The 17,535-nt window shown below is 38.5% G+C and overlaps 2 protein-coding genes across 3 annotated transcripts; both read left to right on the top strand.

The window, feature by feature from the left end:
* Positions 1-579: 579 nt before the first annotated feature.
* LOC122075785 (protein STICHEL-like 2) lies at positions 580-7,045 on the top strand. The gene is given in 11 exon segments (XM_042640947.1): positions 580-730; positions 942-999; positions 1,182-1,547; positions 1,550-2,940; positions 3,038-3,242; positions 4,348-4,527; positions 4,617-4,835; positions 5,525-6,057; positions 6,139-6,217; positions 6,442-6,510; positions 6,606-7,045. Coding segments are annotated over 8 exon segments (2,838 nt in total). The 5' UTR covers positions 580-730; positions 942-999; positions 1,182-1,339; the 3' UTR covers positions 6,465-6,510; positions 6,606-7,045.
* Positions 7,046-7,955: 910 nt separating this feature from the next.
* Positions 7,956-17,089, top strand: LOC122077459 (probable Ufm1-specific protease). Of its 2 annotated transcripts, XM_042643407.1 has the most exons (13): positions 7,960-8,460; positions 8,548-8,901; positions 9,022-9,287; positions 11,254-11,341; positions 11,475-11,650; positions 12,460-12,550; positions 13,645-13,770; positions 13,863-13,910; positions 14,100-14,176; positions 15,385-15,473; positions 15,769-15,880; positions 16,006-16,108; positions 16,501-17,089. In XM_042643407.1, exons 1-13 carry the CDS (start codon positions 8,271-8,273, stop codon positions 16,728-16,730), a joined length of 1,950 nt encoding a protein of 649 aa, XP_042499341.1. In that variant the 5' UTR covers positions 7,960-8,270; the 3' UTR covers positions 16,731-17,089. The 2 variants fall into 2 exon arrangements, with proteins under 2 accessions (XP_042499342.1, XP_042499341.1); XM_042643408.1 differs by lacking the exon at positions 9,022-9,287 and having other exon boundaries at positions 7,956-8,460; positions 11,261-11,341.
* Positions 17,090-17,535: the final 446 nt, after the last annotated feature.

Raw genomic sequence — 17,535 nt, 5'->3', positions numbered from 1 at the left:
TAAGTTGGGACAACATATAATGTAGAGTTGGATAATCTCCAAAGCATCTAATGTCATAGTGTCCATCGGATGGCTGAGAAGATCTAAACATCCCAAAATCCACCCAACCATTCGATGCGCTGTGACGTTGAGCGCGTGGGTGAGGATCCTAGTGGTGTGATGAAAAGAACGTATTCGGTTATTAACTGTTAAGTGCGTCAACAAACGACACTCGCGTTCAAGTGTCAACTACCGAAATTCTAAAATGGATGGGCCCCACCCTCCCGTTTTAAAATACAGGTAGCATTCGTCTTCAACCAGTCTACCCGCCAAAAGCACAGCTTTTTTAGCCACGGAGAAAACTACAGGGACTTCAAACTGTCATCAAGTCATAAAAAATTACAAAAATATCCTTATGGCGCCGTTCTCGAGGATCAATCTCTCTGCAACCTCTGCAGGGGGGAACAATTTTTTCCTGGAATCTCTGACTACGAACAGCTCAGAGGAATGGTAATATATTGACACCCTCAGTAAGAATTCTTATTTACTATTCTGCCACTTTCTTCCTGCCTAAGAAGGCCTATAGACTCCGCAAACGTATTAACTACTCTACACTCTACACAGTCTACACTCTAAGCTCAAAAGCTCGACCACCAAGATGGCAAGATTGGCGCTCTAGGGTTCCATTTTCTTTGTCTTCTCGTTCTTGGAATGTCGAGGATCTCAGGATTTCTTCACGAGCTGCATACTGGTTTGTTTTTCTCAACTTGTCCGTTCATATTGTTTCTTTTGCTTTGCTTGTTACGTTAATTCAAATGGAAGATTCGAGGCTTAAAAAAAAAAAATCCGCTGGGTTTGTGATTTGTATTTGTTTTAAGATTCGGTTCTTCTGCAGCTTACTATGACAAATGAATGCAGTTGTGACATATTTTTGGTTTGCATTTCTGCATTGCTTTAATCAGGAATAAATGGTTTGTTTCTTTTCTTGCTTGGATTGATGATTGCTGTGATCAGGAACTGGTGAGCTTTTTGGGTTATCTTTATTTGCATTTCTATTAAGGGGTTTATCCTTATTATGGTTTGTGATTTTTGAAGTTAGTGATTTAGATTTTTTGATTTTCTTTTACTTTTACGTTTATCGATTTTGGTGGAAACTGAAGATGTGTAATGCTGACTCTGCTTTTTTATTTTCATTTTGGTAGTGAACTTGGGTATGCCGTATCATCATTTGGTCTTTAAGATTCCCATTTTGGAAAATGAGGATCTGTATTGCAGACTTTGCTTTTGGTTTGTAATGGAAGTCGTATCCTCGTTGGTTCTGTAATTAGGATTTGAAGGTTATAGAACCCAATTTTAAAAGATGTCCGATGGACGGCGTCATTCTGTTGATATCCCTCTCTCTAAGGCTCTTGTAACACTAAGAAGAGTTCGATCACTGAGGGATCCATCAACAAACTGTACAAACAAATTCACTGCTTGTGTCGACAATATGTGCTGGGAAACCAATTCTTGGCGTGGTCTGGTGAATGGTTTCCATGTAGGTGACCTGAAGAATTTAGATGGAAGAAAGTGGAGTTTGATAGTGATCCTGAATTGAGATTTGGTTCGAGAGTATCTGGTTGCAAGTCATTTTCATCAAAGAAATCACCTCACTTTGGAAATAGAAGCTCAGATTTGGCAAGGCCTAGAAAGGTTGATGAGTCGGGACATTCTAAATCAAATTGTGATGGTGTCCACGGGAACAAATCATTTAGTCAAAGACATGTCAGTAATCATGGGGACAAAGCATTATTAGATTTGAAATGTATCCCAACTTCCTGCAACCATATGGAGCATGCAGATTCATATGGAGAACTGACTTTAGGATCTGCACAGTCAGAAAGAATTGATCCTACTGTAAGAAGGAAATCTGGATGTGTTTCAAGAATAAAATCATCTTTGGCAGAAGCAGAGGTGGTGGGAAGCTGTGTAAGTAGTCCAAATCCAACCATAAGCGATGCCCGGATGGAAGGTTCAAGCCGTAGTGCATCACTTTTTGGAAATGAAGAAGCAAAACTTGTGGATCGCTATCACCGTGGATGTGGGATTAGTTGTTGCTGGTCAAGAACCCCAACATTGAGGGAATCGAGTCTTGCTTCTGATTTTGAGGATCATCCCTTGTTATTGAGTGAAGGTGGCGAGATGGATCCATCTGGACAAGGACAGCCCTGCTCATATCTTAAGAGAGAAATTGCTCATCATGCAGACAGTCCAAGTAACTTTTGTCAGAAATTCAGACCAAGATCTTTCAATGATTTGATAGGACAGCATGTAGTAGCACGGTCTCTCCTGAGTGCTATTTTGAAAGGAAGAATCACATCCTTTTATTTATTCCATGGACCCCATGGTACAGGTAAGACTTCGACCTCTAGAATCTTTGCAGCAGCTCTGAATTGCCTTTCCCTGAAGGAGCATAGGCCATGTGGATCGTGTCAAGAATGTTTTCTCTTTTTTTCTGGAAGGGGCAAAGATGTGAAGGAAGTGGATCCCATGAGGATCAATCGGACAGATAGGGTTAGGTCCCTCCTTAAGAATGCAGTACTCCCACCAGTTTCCTCTCGGTTTATGGTCTTCATCGTTGATGAGTGCCAGTTGCTTAGTGGGGAAACATGGGCAACCATTTTGAATAGCCTGGAGGATCTTCCTCAACATGTTGTCTTTATAATGATCACTGCTGACCTGGATAAGTTACCACGTTCTGCTGCATCTCGTTGCCAAAGATATCACTTTCCAAGGATAAAGGATGCTGATGTTGCAAATATGTTGACAAAAATTTGTGTTCAAGAGGGTTTGGATTTTGACATTGTTGCTTTGGATTTCATTGCTACCAAAGCTAATGGTTCTCTTCGAGATGCAGAGATGATGCTTGATCAGCTGAGTTTACTTGGGAAAAGAATCACAATATCACTGACCCATGAGCTTGTAAGTGGTGGTTATGATATGATTTATTTGGCATCCAGCCACTGAGGATGCTTATTTGGACTTTTCTGACTTATCCTTCTCTTATTCCCCTTGTCAGATTGGATTTGTTTCTGATGATGAACTGCTTGGCTTGCTCGATTTGGCTTTTTCCTCTGACTCTTCAAACACAGTTAGAAGGGCTAGGGACCTTATGAAATCAAGGGTTGATCCTATGCAGTTGATTTCTCAGCTTGCAAATCTAATCATGGACATTCTTGCTGGAAGATGCCAGGCTAGAAGAAACTTTTTTGGAAGGGATAATTGTAAGCTTACTGGTTTCTTATTATTTATTTTCCTTGCTTTTATTTTTTATTCTTTGGCTGGGTAGGGGAGAGGTGGTTGGTTGTCAATGCATCTTCCAAATTGATATTAATATAAATTTTTGTTTGTTCAAACAATATATGGGTAGACTTGGTTAGCCCAAAGATTGTGGTGATGTGACAGAGGTCGAATGAGATCAGAAGAATACCCATGCACCCAAGATGTGTGGTGCAAACTAGTTTTGTGATTTAAAGTCAAACAAGAAGGTTGGAATTCGTTTCTTTATAAAATTAGGATATTAACAATTGAATATGAACTGAAAATTTAGCTTTTTTAGGATTCAAGTCTATGATTGTAACATGGACAGGGATAATGGGGTGAATTAGTGGCAAGGCTGGAAAGATGGAATTAGGAACGGAAGTGTTCCTCGGAACTTTAATGAAGCATTGGGGACTATATCATGGGAGCCAGATCAGATGGTGTATCTATTTGAGAAGATGATTGGGTATGCATGACGAAGAACTGTGATGACACTAATGAGTAGTGATATTCAAGAGGTCTAAAATGATGGGTCTGAAGGCCAAAAGGACATGGCAGTTTATGTCTGGATGGAGTCACTAAGTGCCTAGATATAGTGGAATGGTAGGAAAAGGTTCACGTACCTGACCCATTGAAATGAGGCATGGTTGACTTGAGGTTTTAGGTCAATGAATTTTAAAGCGAATTGATGTTTTGGGTTTTGGTGAGAGGAAAACTGAGGTTCATTGAATGGAGATATCTGTGTTTTAGGGTCTCACAATCAAGGAAAAATCAGGGACTTAGGCTGCCCAAAATGGCTGGTTGATTGGAATTAATAGAACTAGAAGAATGGCTCCAAGACAAGGGTAGATTTTGGAATTCAAACAAGAAAATTATTAATGGAACAATAACAACATCAATGAAGAGTGCTGAAATATTTTGTTTTTTAACATAATGTATGCAATGAATATTTGCAGAACATGAATTTATATGCAATAAGGTTGTTATCAAAGTTTGCTCTTGTTTTGCACTGCTTGCATTTTGGTATGTTGTCTTACTAATGGTTTCTATCCTTTGTCATACCTGAAGCGAACTTACAAAAGTTAAGGCATGCCTTAAAAATACTTTCTGAAACTGAGAAACAATTGAGGTCATCAAAGAATCAAACAACCTGGCTAACAGTTGCTCTTCTACAATTGAGTTCTATAGAATCGTCATCCTTGGATGCAAATGATTCAAGAGTGTGCCTGACAACAGCATTTGAGAGAGGTGTGAATAATCTGATTTCTTTGTTTTCAATGTACAAATGCTTGTGTCTCTTCTTTAATACTCATTTTTTCCCTCTTTTCCATGTCTAGATGATGGCTTTGGCAGCAAATCTTCTACCAGAGAGATTTTGAAACATCCTGTCTCTTGTTTATGTGATGAAAGTAAGTCCCATAATTCAGAGATGCATGGAGATTGTAAGGAGAAGCTAAGAACCATTTGGAGGAGAGTCATAGAAAACTGCCACTCAAATACACTGAAGAGATTTTTACAGAAAAAAGGGAGATTGGGTTCTGTTTGTATCAACCAAGGTACATATTGGTAAACATTTGTCTTCTCTCCAATGCATGCTCAGTGGTCACATTTTTATTGGTATGAATCATAATAAGAAGCAAGAAATATGGATGCAAGGGACAGATATCCTGTTCCAGGTTTGTCATTGGTAGATCTTATTTATCCAGTCTATAGAAGTATCCATGTTAAGAGAAATGAAAAAGCGAAAACAAATAGAAGGCTCCAAAATTTTTAATATATTTTTTTGGGGGTAGAATCCAAAAAAATTTAAATGGCTGCTCCACTTTTATCAAGTAGTGTAATATACTCACAATTCGCATTACCTTATTTTGATTTACTTCTTGTAGGACCCAATATGTATTATGTGTTTAATTGTATAACCAAGAACCAGTGTATCTTTCTGGTTTGGATTGAGTGGCTGCCTCATTAATATGAAGTGCTATGACTAGGCTGAGATTCTTATGTATGCAACTCTTGTCCTTTTTGGGTGCAAAATTGATGCACCTGCCAACTGGCACCCTTTTCGATCACTTCTGGATGCCAATGAGCTATTGTTCACATACATTGAGACATTGACACATCTGAATGTGATAGAATTGGATGGTTTGAGATGATTGATCTTTGTTATTTTGCAGTTATATATATTTGAGGTGGTATTGTTCCTGATGTCCACAAGATCATGATTGCGTGCTTGTCCAAACTTCAGGTCTGGCAATAGCTGGAGTGGAATTCTATCATCCTGATCACGTGTTGAAGGCAGAAAAATCATGGAAAATTATTGCCAGTTCACTTCAACATGTACTAGGGTGTAACGTAGAGGTTAGAATCGATCTTGTTCCTTGTACTGCAACAAAGACTGATAAAATGAAAAGGCAATCTTTGTGTTTGCTGTGTTGCTTCGGTGGGATGCAAGACAAATCACATTCAGATGATTCTGATTTCACCTCCGGAAGAGTTAGAAAAGGGGCAATCGACACATGCTCTGATTCTCAGTCCGAGTACTCAATTATATGCACTCGTAGTAATGAAACAGACAGAGCCTCTAGAAATAGCGAACTTACTTCCCAGAGCAATGGGATTTTCTCACTGCACAGATCAGTGCAACCTGATACACAAAAGGTGTCCCATTTAGGAGTTGGCTTGTCCAAAGAAGGGGGAAGCAACCAAGAGTGTCAGGTTTTTGCTATTGAAGGGAATCAGCCGAGCTGCTTCTCAAAGCCTGTGAGGCTTCATCAAAGGGTATGTTCAGCCGGTTCTTCACAGACTATTTGTTTAGAGACCCAGCCTGAAAACAAACTTGAATTGTCTACCCCTCAGAAGACATATTTTTGTGCAAGTGATCCTTGTACTCTCCGCTCCAGTTCCAACATCTACAATTACAGCTCTGGGATGAGGATAGGTAAGCATGTTTAATGGGTTTGATTTCTCTGTTGTGCACTTGCATGAAACTATAAATCTTATTGGCCATGTACAGTGATTTAGAGCTAAACTTGTAAAGCTAATCATAATGTTGACCTGCAACATTTTCGTGGATTGCTGAGCTGATCAGTAGGACAACTAAATGCAAAAGATGAACTAATGCTAGATGATTCTAGTACGATTTTTCTTAATTTATTTTGGCAGTCGGACGAAGGAGTCAAGGGTGAGCTCGAAGATATATTGCTGGAGAGCTTCCAAGTTCTCTTTACCAAGGTAATGCTATGCACCTCCATTGTGGTACTATATCCATCTAGTTGGAAGAGCAGTTCTTACCCAGATGTCATTCTGTTGAACACATGCTGTTGCAGGCTTGACAGCTGAGGCAGCAGAATGGAAGTTCTCAGTTAATGTGTTGCATCCCAGTGTGCGAGTGAAATGAATGTTGGAGCGTTGGTTGTTGATTGTGGAGGGTTCAGCATTTTCATCCAAATGTTATGTGATTGCTTCCTCCTACACATTGAAGTCGTCGTTGAGTGAGGTCAAAACATCCAACAGTCCGAGTGAGGCAGCTGGTTGTGCAATTCAAGCGCAGTGCTTCCTCGTGAAAGCATGTGAACGATCCGTTGTTAATTGTTTGATTGACATTATGAATGGGCTAGATTTGTACAGGAGAAGAGTGTTAATGCCACATTATTAGCATTCTAAGATATGGAGAGTTGCCTAAATTTTGAATGGCGACCTGAGTAGGGTGTCACTTTGAATAAGGACTCATTAACTAATTAGTGATAACTTGTGAACTCTGATCATCTGATCATGGATCTTAGCATTCATTATTATGCTAGCTGCTAGGTTCTCATAATATCATCATTTTGTAAACCAAGATCTGTGTAAAATGATCATAGGGACGGGGATCTCCAAGCTGGCAGCTTGGGAAGGAATTCCCAACCATCATCTTAGTTGTCCGGGGCATGGTTATTATTATTGATGTTTTTTTGGGTAGGATTATTAATAATTTAATATTGATGTCAATACGTATCTAGCCATATGGTATGGTTTTGCCTGTAATTTTAGGGAAAGTGTTTTCTGTAAGGGATTGATGTCAATACGTATCCAGCCATATAGTATGGTTTTGCCTGTAATTTTAGGGAAAGTGTTTTCTGTAGGGGATTGTTTTTTCTCTGTGTGCGTGAGGATCAATGACAGTGCACGAAAAAGCATTCATAAAGATGTCAATTTCAATTTCATCCTTAATGGTTGATTATTTCGACTTCCATATGTTTCGGCGGAGGACCACAATTTTCCATAGAAATATTTTTCCCATTATTTTAATAAAAATCTATTTTTATACAAATTTGCCCCTATTAAGAGTTGTTCCAACTTTCACGATTCAAGGTTAGTCAGGCATGACTATTACATGGTGGAACAAAAGGGTTTTGTGTGTTTCTAATTGGTTATGTAGCTTATATTAATGCTCCTTGTGTTTCTCTCTCTTCGGGTAGTATGAGGAGAGAAAAAATGGACAATACATTTTCTTCTTATTCTTTATCAACCAAACATACCCTAAGGTTGTTAGCTCACTTTCTTCAATCATTCAAATCGGATTACCGATTCTGGCTATTCTGGAACAGCCTAACAGCCTAGGGTTTTTGGGACCGATTCCAATCGAAATTTATCGTGCTCAATCCCAATTCCACTCGTTGCAGTCTTCCAGAATGGCCGATTCAAGGGTTTTTGAGACTTGAATAGCTGATTTTTCAAATTGACGGCCGATTCTAGGGTTTTGGGACCGAATTTAGCAATTTTCGATTCAATCGGGATCGGAATCGGTGGAAGGACCAATTCAATATGTGATTCGAGTTTTAAAATCCTTGTGGATGAATCGACTGATTCAGATTGGAATCAACAGTGTACGAAATCAGAAAATGGCGGCCGAAACGCAATAAAGCAATTTACAGTTTACAACTAAGCTCTGGAGGATCGGCGGTATCGGGGTCTCTGGTGATCGGTTAATAGTATCTTCGCCGAGATCGATCATGGACAACGATCGCCGGGAGCTAAGCGTTAGGGTTTTGTGCCGTAAGCTCATCATCGCCAGCAAGGAACGGGGCCTTCAGTGGCTGATCGGATCACCATTCTTTGAGCAACTCACCATTGTCTCCACCGTCCAATGTCTCCACACTCAACCAGGGGATTCCCTCTCGCCGGACTGCAATAAAGAATCAGGTAATTTTAATCTCCTCCCTCTTTTTTTTCCCCAATCAATCGCTCGCCCCCTTGTTGAATTTTGAAATTGTATTGTGAATGGAACAGATGATCTTAGAACATTATTGCTGAGAGGATTCGATGTGATCGGAGCTTTACTGCCTGGAGATAGTAATTGGGAAGAAAATGCTGGTAAGGCAGCTGATGCTGCTCGTAAAATGAGAAAGTTCCTCTCAGGGAATGATCGGGGTATCCGTGATACGATAGGAGCTGTTGCACATCCGATTACCAGCGAGATTCACTTTTTCGTCTCTAAAACCGAAAAATCTCCAAACCTAGAAGCCGTTACTACCGTTGTTTATGAAGAGCACCCTGACAAGTATGTGTGGGAAAGAGGTTGCCTCCTCCGGTGCGAGTTGGCCATGAATTTGCCTATCTACGTTCCTACAAACAGAGCGTCTGGTGAGTTTTTACACACTCAGATTCATGCTGTTTCTGGGACATTTTGTGTACGTTATCAATCTGGATTATGTATTATAGGTATGAACTCTCTGACCTTGATTCCAATTTCATGTATCCTAGATGCCGAGGAGGTCTTGTCTTCAGCAACTGAAGCTGTTATGGCTAAGCTCACAGATCCTGGGGTTGTATTTATAGTAGAAGGGGTAAATGAAAGGTCTAGGGGAATGTCTCGGCCTGTCATGCTTCGTGGCATGGAATTAGATTATCAGACACATCTTTCGGATGTCCTTTCGAAGAGCATTGCAGAAGAATCCGATGGCAAAACTATAACTTGTTCATACTTTTTTTCAGACAGCAAATCAGATTGGTCCTTAACTTTTGGAGAGGTTAGTAGAATTTGCCTCTCCTTTGATTCAACTAAACTCACTTTTCTTTATCAGCTGAACTACTTGGTATCAGCTACACAAATCATGTTTCTGATCCTCTCAATCCGAGATTCTGTTTATAAGTACTCATGCCTTTGTTTGCCACTTCAACCCCACTCATCTTTGGCTTCCAGCTCCTTTTACCACCCATGATCACGCTCACTTGTCACTGCTGCATTCAATGATATTTATTGACCATGTCCAAACATCTCAAGCAAATTTCTCTTGTCTTGTCATCTTTAATTGAATGTGTACAAAAGATATTCCATCCTCGTAGTATTGCCATTCATCCATATCAGCATCCTCATCCTATCCTCTTTATTGCCGGCCATTTGTTGCCATTTCAGCTTTCATTTTTCATTTTTCATCTCATTTCCCTTCCCTCATTTTTGCATCTCTTCATTACCTCCCCTTTTGTTTGAACCTAATTTTTCCCTGATTTGTTTTGCATGGATCCATATACCAACCCCATTAAGTTGGGATAAGGCTGAGTTTGTTGTAGTTGTTGTACATCAATCACAATTGAGATGGTATTTATTGAACTGTCCAAATCATCTCAAGTAACTTTCTCTCATCTTGTCATCTTTATTTATGGAGAACCAATTTAGTTTTATGCCAAGAAGATCCACGACATAGGCAATGTACTTACTTAAGAGACTCATGGAAAGATTTAGATATTGCAAGAAGGATCTCCATATAGTCTTTGTTAACTTAGAAAAAGCTTATGATAGAATCGCTAAAGAGTTAATTTGGAAAATACTAGAGAAGAGAAGTGTTTAAAGTAAATATGTGGACATAATTAAAGATATGTGTGATGGTGTGGTGATTAATGTAAGAACTATAGGGGGTCAAAGCACTGAATTTCCAATTACAATTGGGTTACATCAAGGATCAACTTTAGCACTTCTTTGTAAGAACTATGGGGGGTCAAAGCACTGAATTTCCAATTACAATTGGGTTACATCAAGGATCAACTTTAGCACTTCTTTGTTTGCGCTTATCATGAATAATTTAACCAGAAACACTCAAGATGAGGTTCCTTGGTGTATTCTTTTTGTTAATGATATTGTTTTGTTGGACGAGACAAAAGCAAGGATTAATGCCAAGTTGGAGTTATGGAGATCAGCCTTAGAATTAAAAGGTTTAAAGATAAGTATAATGAAGATGGAGCATATAGTGTGTAAGTTTAGTTACACTAGGATGGATAATGAGGGAGATTCCGCAAATTAATTTTTTTAGGTATTTATGTTCAATCATAAATAAAGAAGGTGACATGGAGTGATGGAGGATGATGTTTCATAGAGAATTATCATAGGATGGATGAAGTGGAGAGGTGCATCTAGAGTGTTGTGTAATCAGTCATACGACCGACTATGATGTATGGTGTAGAATGTTGGGTTGTTAAGAAGCATTCTATAGATAAATTCAGTGTTGTGGAGATGAGGATGTTGAGATGGATGTGTAGAAAGACTTGGAAGGGTAAAGTAAGGAATTGTCATATTAGAGATGATTTGGGAGTAGATCATGATAAGCTATGAGAAAATCATTTGAGGTGGCATGACCATGTTCAACGGAAGTCTTTGGATGCTCCAATATGGAAGAGTGATTTGATTCAGATTGAAGGAACTAAAGAGCTAGGGGCAGGCCTAAGATGACCCTAGGAGAAGTGGTGGGGAAAGACATTCATAGCTTAGACCTTGTATCAAGTATGACCTCGAATAGAGCTGATTGGAGAGCAAGGATCCATTTAGTTCGGATAAGGCTGAGTTGTTGTTCGTCAATCACAATATTCTAGAAGGTTCTTTGTATTTCATGCTCAACTTGGCCCTTCTTATTTATGACAACTATTAGACTCTTCTAATGTATAATTAACTTTTGTAAACTAACGTATTTCTGATTTATTCGTAGTAAAAGCTTCTTTGGTTAGAGTGCAGGTACAATCCAAGTGAGTATCCTGCTGAATAAATCAGGAAGTTCTACACAAGTTGTGGCACCAATTGCAGAATATTTTCCAGGTATTGATTTTGGTGAACAAACTGTTTTGTATCTTGAATAACGCTGGGTGAATTTATCGACATTTTCCAGTCACATATATAGCAATTGTTGATGTTGCAACTCATTATCTGGGATGAACATTTGTCTTTTCAGCTTCAGAGCCGGCAAGGCTTTTTGTTGTCAGCTTTAAGTTTGATATCCTTTGCTATGCTTCTAAGGATCTTCCTGCAGCACACGCTGTGTCGAAGCTGATTGTGCCAGGTTTAGAAGATCAGTTAACTACAATGAAGAAGACTCTTTACTCTAATCTCTTTACACAACATCCTCAGGTAAACTCAACATGGAATGCTTTTAACCCATCTTTTTAGGTTCTTACGTTAGGCTTTTATCTTCATTAAAATACTGAATAGTTGTTGGAAACACTATTGTTTCTAAGCAGTAGGTAAATCATTCTTTTCAATTGAAGTTTATTGAAATGAGAAAAGGAAAACAGAGAGAAACAAATCAAAAGGGTTATAGGGGTTGAAGTTACACCTAAACCATGAAACATCATATACCACTGGAGGAACAATTGTCCAGTCTCAGAACAAAGGTACTGTCCCAACACTGCCTGACCCCAATTGCGTCTAAAATCACTTTAAATGCTCTATCAAACTTAATAAATAGAGAAGGGATTAAGCTGAAGGATGAAAATTTTGGGACAACCCTATCCTTCAGTGGACAATCATCTCTTTGGGAACAATATTAATGGATTTTTGGGGAAGTTTCATTATTCATCTTTGCTCAGATTGTCCAAAAATTGCGGATTTTATTTCACAATATGTAGAGTCAGTCAGCAAAAAGTTTTCTTATACTTATTTCAGACTATTCTCGTATCATTGCTACTTGCTTTATATTGTATCATTGTTAGTAATGGACTCACTTTTAATTGCATGCCTAGAAAGGTATGCACTTAATCTTGGAATTTTCCTATTTTTTCCCTCTTCTATTTTGAAAGATATACTGTTTTTTACATGTCTATCAAGGGTGCCGGGAACCATTTATATTCTAGTAGACATTATATTTTTTCATAACCTATGGCTTTGGTTCTTGTGTTTTAGTGTTTACAGTTCTACTAAGCAGTTGATTGTGCTTGCAGCCACGACCATATCACTTCTGTCCTCCTGGGTTTGTGCAACCAGTAACAGTTCTCTATGAACTCGATTATGGGGAGACTGAGATGAAACAAGGTAAAGTACAACTGAAGATCAAATAAGGTGTGTAGAGAGAAGATATTTTGGAACCATTGTTCTATACTTGCTTTAGGCCATCAACCTTGAAAAGTATTAAGCCTGGCGGTTCACACATCTTGTGTAGGACACATGATTTTTGCATTTGCATAAAACCATGAGTGTTGGGGAACTTATGCTTCAATTGCCACGCATTTCCTTAAAAAATATTTATTCTGAACGTTGTCGTATAATCCTCTTACATATTTGATTTTCTTTTTCCTTGTTTATGTGTATATCTTATGCATTTGATTTAGGTGTTCAATTATTGAAAGATCTTGCTTGTGAGGCTAATGCTCAATGCCTCAAGGCTTATGCCTTCTAGGCTTGTAGGATGCCTTGCATTGTGCCTTAGCGTTGGCTGTGATAAATTTGAGGAAGTACATTGAGGCCATGCATCAGGAACACTGGATCATCAGGATGTAATTGTGATCGGCTAGTGCTATCCCAACTTCTTGGGATTGGCTATGCATATAAACTGTACCTAGGGAGTTGGGTATAATTATCAGAGCATTTTAGTTAGTTGAAGTGCTTATATAGGAAGGCACAACTCCTGGATCCGGGTTGGTGTTACGATGCTTAGCTTTGACAAAGAGGTTAAAGGATGCCCTAATTCTTCATCCATTAATTGAAGCAGTTTCAGGTCCAACTTTCATTAACTGAAGCAGAATTTTTTTTTTGGTAAGGAACTGAAGCAGATTCTGCATCTGGCAATTTGGTAGGACTGGAAAGTATGTTCATTTGTTCACTGCATTTGCTGTAATTGGTATTGGAAATCTAGGGCTGATTAGGTAGAAGTTACCGAGATGCTGGATTGCAACTCCAGATTTTTTGTCTGTGTGAAGCTGACAAATATATATATATATATATATCAGTATTCTACTGAGATGCCACATTATGTCCTTGGGTACCAATTTTATTGTAGAATACATGGTTATAGAGAATCGTAATATAAAACCATGTCTAGTTATTTAGTCATCATGAAAGTCATTTGTGCATTTACTAAAATTTTAATTTCTGAATCTTGACACTATTGATAGTGCTTGTTTCTGCAGTTGAAATTAGAAGATCCCTACATTTAAGGCTGGGCCTGCCCTTGGATCGTCCTTTCCTTCTAATTGCTAATGCCATAAAATTTTCCATCACTGAAGGTAGTGCTGGCAGCATCCCAATAAGAAAGGGTAATTTCCAGCTTCCTGATGAGCAATTGGTGTATGTATTCCATTCTAATACTTGTTAATTGGGTGGAGTTTTCTTAAAATTATAATTTCAGGTTCTGCTCTGCTCAAGGATGTTCATTCTGGAATTCCTGGCAGCGGGGGTTAGTCTGTTTCACTAGTTTCCTATATATACTTTTTCTGTCATTATTTGGTTATAACATTTTTTTTTGGTTGGTTCTAGCTTTTTTGTTAAACTGTATGAAAGTTAAAAAGTCTCAACTTCTCAACTATCTGTATTTGGCATAACTTTTTATCGTATCTAGTATTTACTATCTAATGCCTTTTTGCAGTTTCTGGAGGCATTGTCTCTCTGATTCAGGGTTCTTATGAATACTATCACTACCTTCAAGATGGTTTTGATGACTCTGTAAGAAACTTTTACCAATTTTGTAGCTTCCCCCCCTCCCCCAAACACCCCGGAGAGAAAAACCAGTCTACTTTTGTGTCATGCTTTTATAAATTTGATTGCTAGATGTCTTTTGCAGGCTCGTAGTTGACCAATTTTTGCATTGTAGTTTGCTTGGCATATTTATGCCTATTCCTTTTATTTCCTTCAGCAGATACAGTGATTGTATCACATGCATCCGATGCTAATGAGATTGGAGCTGGCATCAGATTGTTTTCTCTCGGCAGATGATGTTAGTTGCTCTGTTTCAAATGTGGGCAAAAACAATCTGGTATCTGGTCCAGTTTTAGAAACATTGCATGTGTGTGGTGGTGCTTTTCTTTGTACCCTCTTTGATCAATAAATTTTAATTATTTACAATGAAAAGATAAATTTTATTTATTTTTCTGGAGATAATCAAGTTTGTTGTACTTGGAATTCTAGTATTGTTATCTACACTTGGTGTCATGAGCATTTAGTGCTTATTCTAACAGCTCTGTTGCAATGGCTCTATTCCAACTGCATTTTCCCCTATATAACTATATAATATATATATATATATATATTTTTTTTTCTTGTAGCAGTGAATGCATATTTTTGTACTTTTGGATGCACCATGTGAGGCCCGATGAGAGTTTGAGGTCCTCTCGTGGTGAATGAGTTTCCAAGAGACCCAGAGTTAAGTGGTCGTCCCTAACCCTTGTTTTTCTATACTTTTCTTAATTTTCTAGTTTATTTTGAATTCTCTCCTTTTTTTTTAGCTGCATCGCTTTCTTGTAATGTTATTTTCATTCAGAATGGGAGGGATGACTTCACATACTTTCTGCATTTTTTTGTTGTTCTTTTGGGTATATTCCTTCTTTGGTAAATAGATTTTACTTAATACCACAATAACAATTGAACAAGAGCCACCGCATGGGGTTTGAAACATGTTTGCTATATCCTATCTTATAAGGATGTTAAAGTTGCTGTTTCTTGTTAGAATGCCAGAAAATTTTCTTTGTTGCTGATCAAGTTGGCTTCATTTAGCTTTTAATTTCCTAACGGTGAATTAGTTTCTCATGCAATGTGAAAGCATTAATATAGATACATGCTGTCAGGAGTTGAATGAGATGACAGAATATGCTATGCTTATTCTCCATGTATCCCTGCATTTGTGATGTACACTGTTGTCTTTGTTTGCTTTACAGGGATGGGGATGTGCTTACCGCTCTCTACAGACCATAATTTCATGGTTTAGACTTCAGCACTACACATCCATCGAAGTTCCTTCTCACAGGTGCAAAAGATATTACCAGTCAAAACTAATGTGATGCATTTCCCCTCCTTTTGTCCTCAATAATAGTCTGCCATCCAGCTTTTTGGTTTTGCTTTGGATGGTCAGTGAACAACTTAACTATTTGTTATGTCCACTTTCTACACCCCTTCTCCCCCCACCCTCTTTGACTGTCTATCACCTATACGAGGAATGCGTAAAATTTGTGTTATTAAATAAAAGAGATTAGTTTCCAAATTGCAAGTCTAGTAGGTTAACAGCTAGTATTTTGTTCTATTAATGAACTTCTTGTTCCCAGGGAAATACAGCAGGCACTTGTAGAGATAGGGGACAAGGAGCATTCTTTTGTTGGATCACGTGAATGGATAGGCGCCATTGAATTAAGCTTTGTTTTGGACAAACTTCTTGGGGTTAGTGTGACATGGAGAGTTTAATTTGCACTGCTTGTCAACATCTGATTCTTCTGCATGCTTTGCTAAACTACAGTTATTTTTCAGAGAATGAACTCGATAAAAATGATTCACTATTTGAACAGGTCAGTTGCAAAGTTATGAATTTGAGATCAGGATCAGAGCTTCCGGACAAATGTCGTGAGCTGGCCATGCATTTCGAGACCCAAGGAACTCCAGTCATGATAGGTCAGTAAGAGAAAATGCACATTTTCCTTAGTCTTTGTATGAGAAGAGATTCAGAAATCATTGAGATAAATTGTGCTGAGCATCCAGAAATCATTGAGATAAACTGTGATGAGTGCGGTGAATGGTCAGGAGTTGAACACACAGTTTTCTTGTTTAATCAATCAGGTTTAAGTAAAAGGAAAAAACGACCCCTTCCTGACTGCCGTTGCCATGAGACAAACAGAAGTAGAAATAAATGCTGTGAGATGTGCTGTTCATTCTATGCTATCCGTAGATCAGCAGACTTATCTTTTGGAATACTTGAATTTGGTCCAGTGGTAATGATTAGAGAAACACATGACAAGGAAGTGTTTATTCCATCTGAAACTTTATAATTTGCTATGTAAATGTAGGCGGCGGTGTTCTTGCATACACCCTACTGGGAGTTGACTACAATGAGGCAAGTGGTGATTGTGCATTCCTGATACTGGACCCTCACTACACCGGTGGTGATGAGCTCAAAAAGATTGTGAATGGTGGGTGGTGTGGGTGGAAAAAGGCTGTTGATAGTAAGGGCAGGAGTTTCTTCTTGCAGGACAAGTTCTATAATCTTCTGCTTCCTCAAAGGCCCAACATGGTATGAATCAATGTGGGATGAGCTTCTGATATAATAGGGAAAGGATAGTTATCAGTTCATTATGAGCTAAAACAAATACATGCTACTGGTTGATAATAGCAAATACATGCTATACTGGTTGAAAAAAATACACCCTGATCATTGCTTTGCTGGATATTCCTAGGATGGCAAAATAATAGATGGGTTCATCCTTTTGCGAATCCGATGATAACATAATGGAAATGGGACTGTATTACAGTTCATCTGGATTTTGTTTTGGGAACTAGTTGGCATTTTAATCTTGTATTGTGTTTTACATCATTTTTTAAATTTCAAATGTACATCAATGATCTAGTCCTGTTCATAATTGTTCTGTTGACATTTAAGATCTACTTCTGTTCTTTGCTGTGTGCTCTAATTCTACCCGTTTCTACACAAGGTAATCTGACTTGCAATTCACCCTTTTGTTCGGATTGTTTTTTCCCTTGGAACTCAACGGTATGGGTTGAGTTAATAACAATTGGGATGGCAATTTCTAAAATGAGACTGATGAAAAAATTATAGGGTTAGGATCGAGGGAAATTGAACGTGATAACACAATTATACTACATAGTTAATGAAGGGGGATTTTTTCCATGAAAGTTAATGAGGTATTGTTAGGGTTGAGGTTGCTGACCCATTATATTACCTAAAAATTGATGATGTATATATGTCTTTCAGTCTTCACCCCCCCCCTCCCCCCCCCCCCTCTTTTTTTTTCTGGAGTGCGGATCAAGTCCTCGTACGAGAATGATTCTCGTACGGTGTTTGATTTACACTTGGACTCCACTTA

The sequence above is a fragment of the Macadamia integrifolia genome, chromosome 4 (genome assembly GCF_013358625.1).
Source record: "Macadamia integrifolia cultivar HAES 741 chromosome 4, SCU_Mint_v3, whole genome shotgun sequence".
Classification (NCBI taxonomy): Eukaryota; Viridiplantae; Streptophyta; class Magnoliopsida; order Proteales; family Proteaceae; genus Macadamia; species Macadamia integrifolia.
This window is presented reverse-complemented; position numbering and strand designations above follow the sequence as displayed.

Excerpts from the sequence above, each read along its gene's own strand:
- LOC122077459 (XM_042643407.1), top strand. The coding sequence starts at position 8,271 with ATGGACAACGATCGCCGGGAGCTAAGCGTTAGGGTTTTGTGCCGTAAG. Across the intron at positions 8,902-9,021 it reads TCCTACAAACAGAGCGTCTG|ATGCCGAGGAGGTCTTGTCT; the intron begins GTGAGTTTTTAC and ends CATGTATCCTAG. Across the intron at positions 15,881-16,005 it reads TTTTGGACAAACTTCTTGGG|GTCAGTTGCAAAGTTATGAA; the intron begins GTTAGTGTGACA and ends CTATTTGAACAG.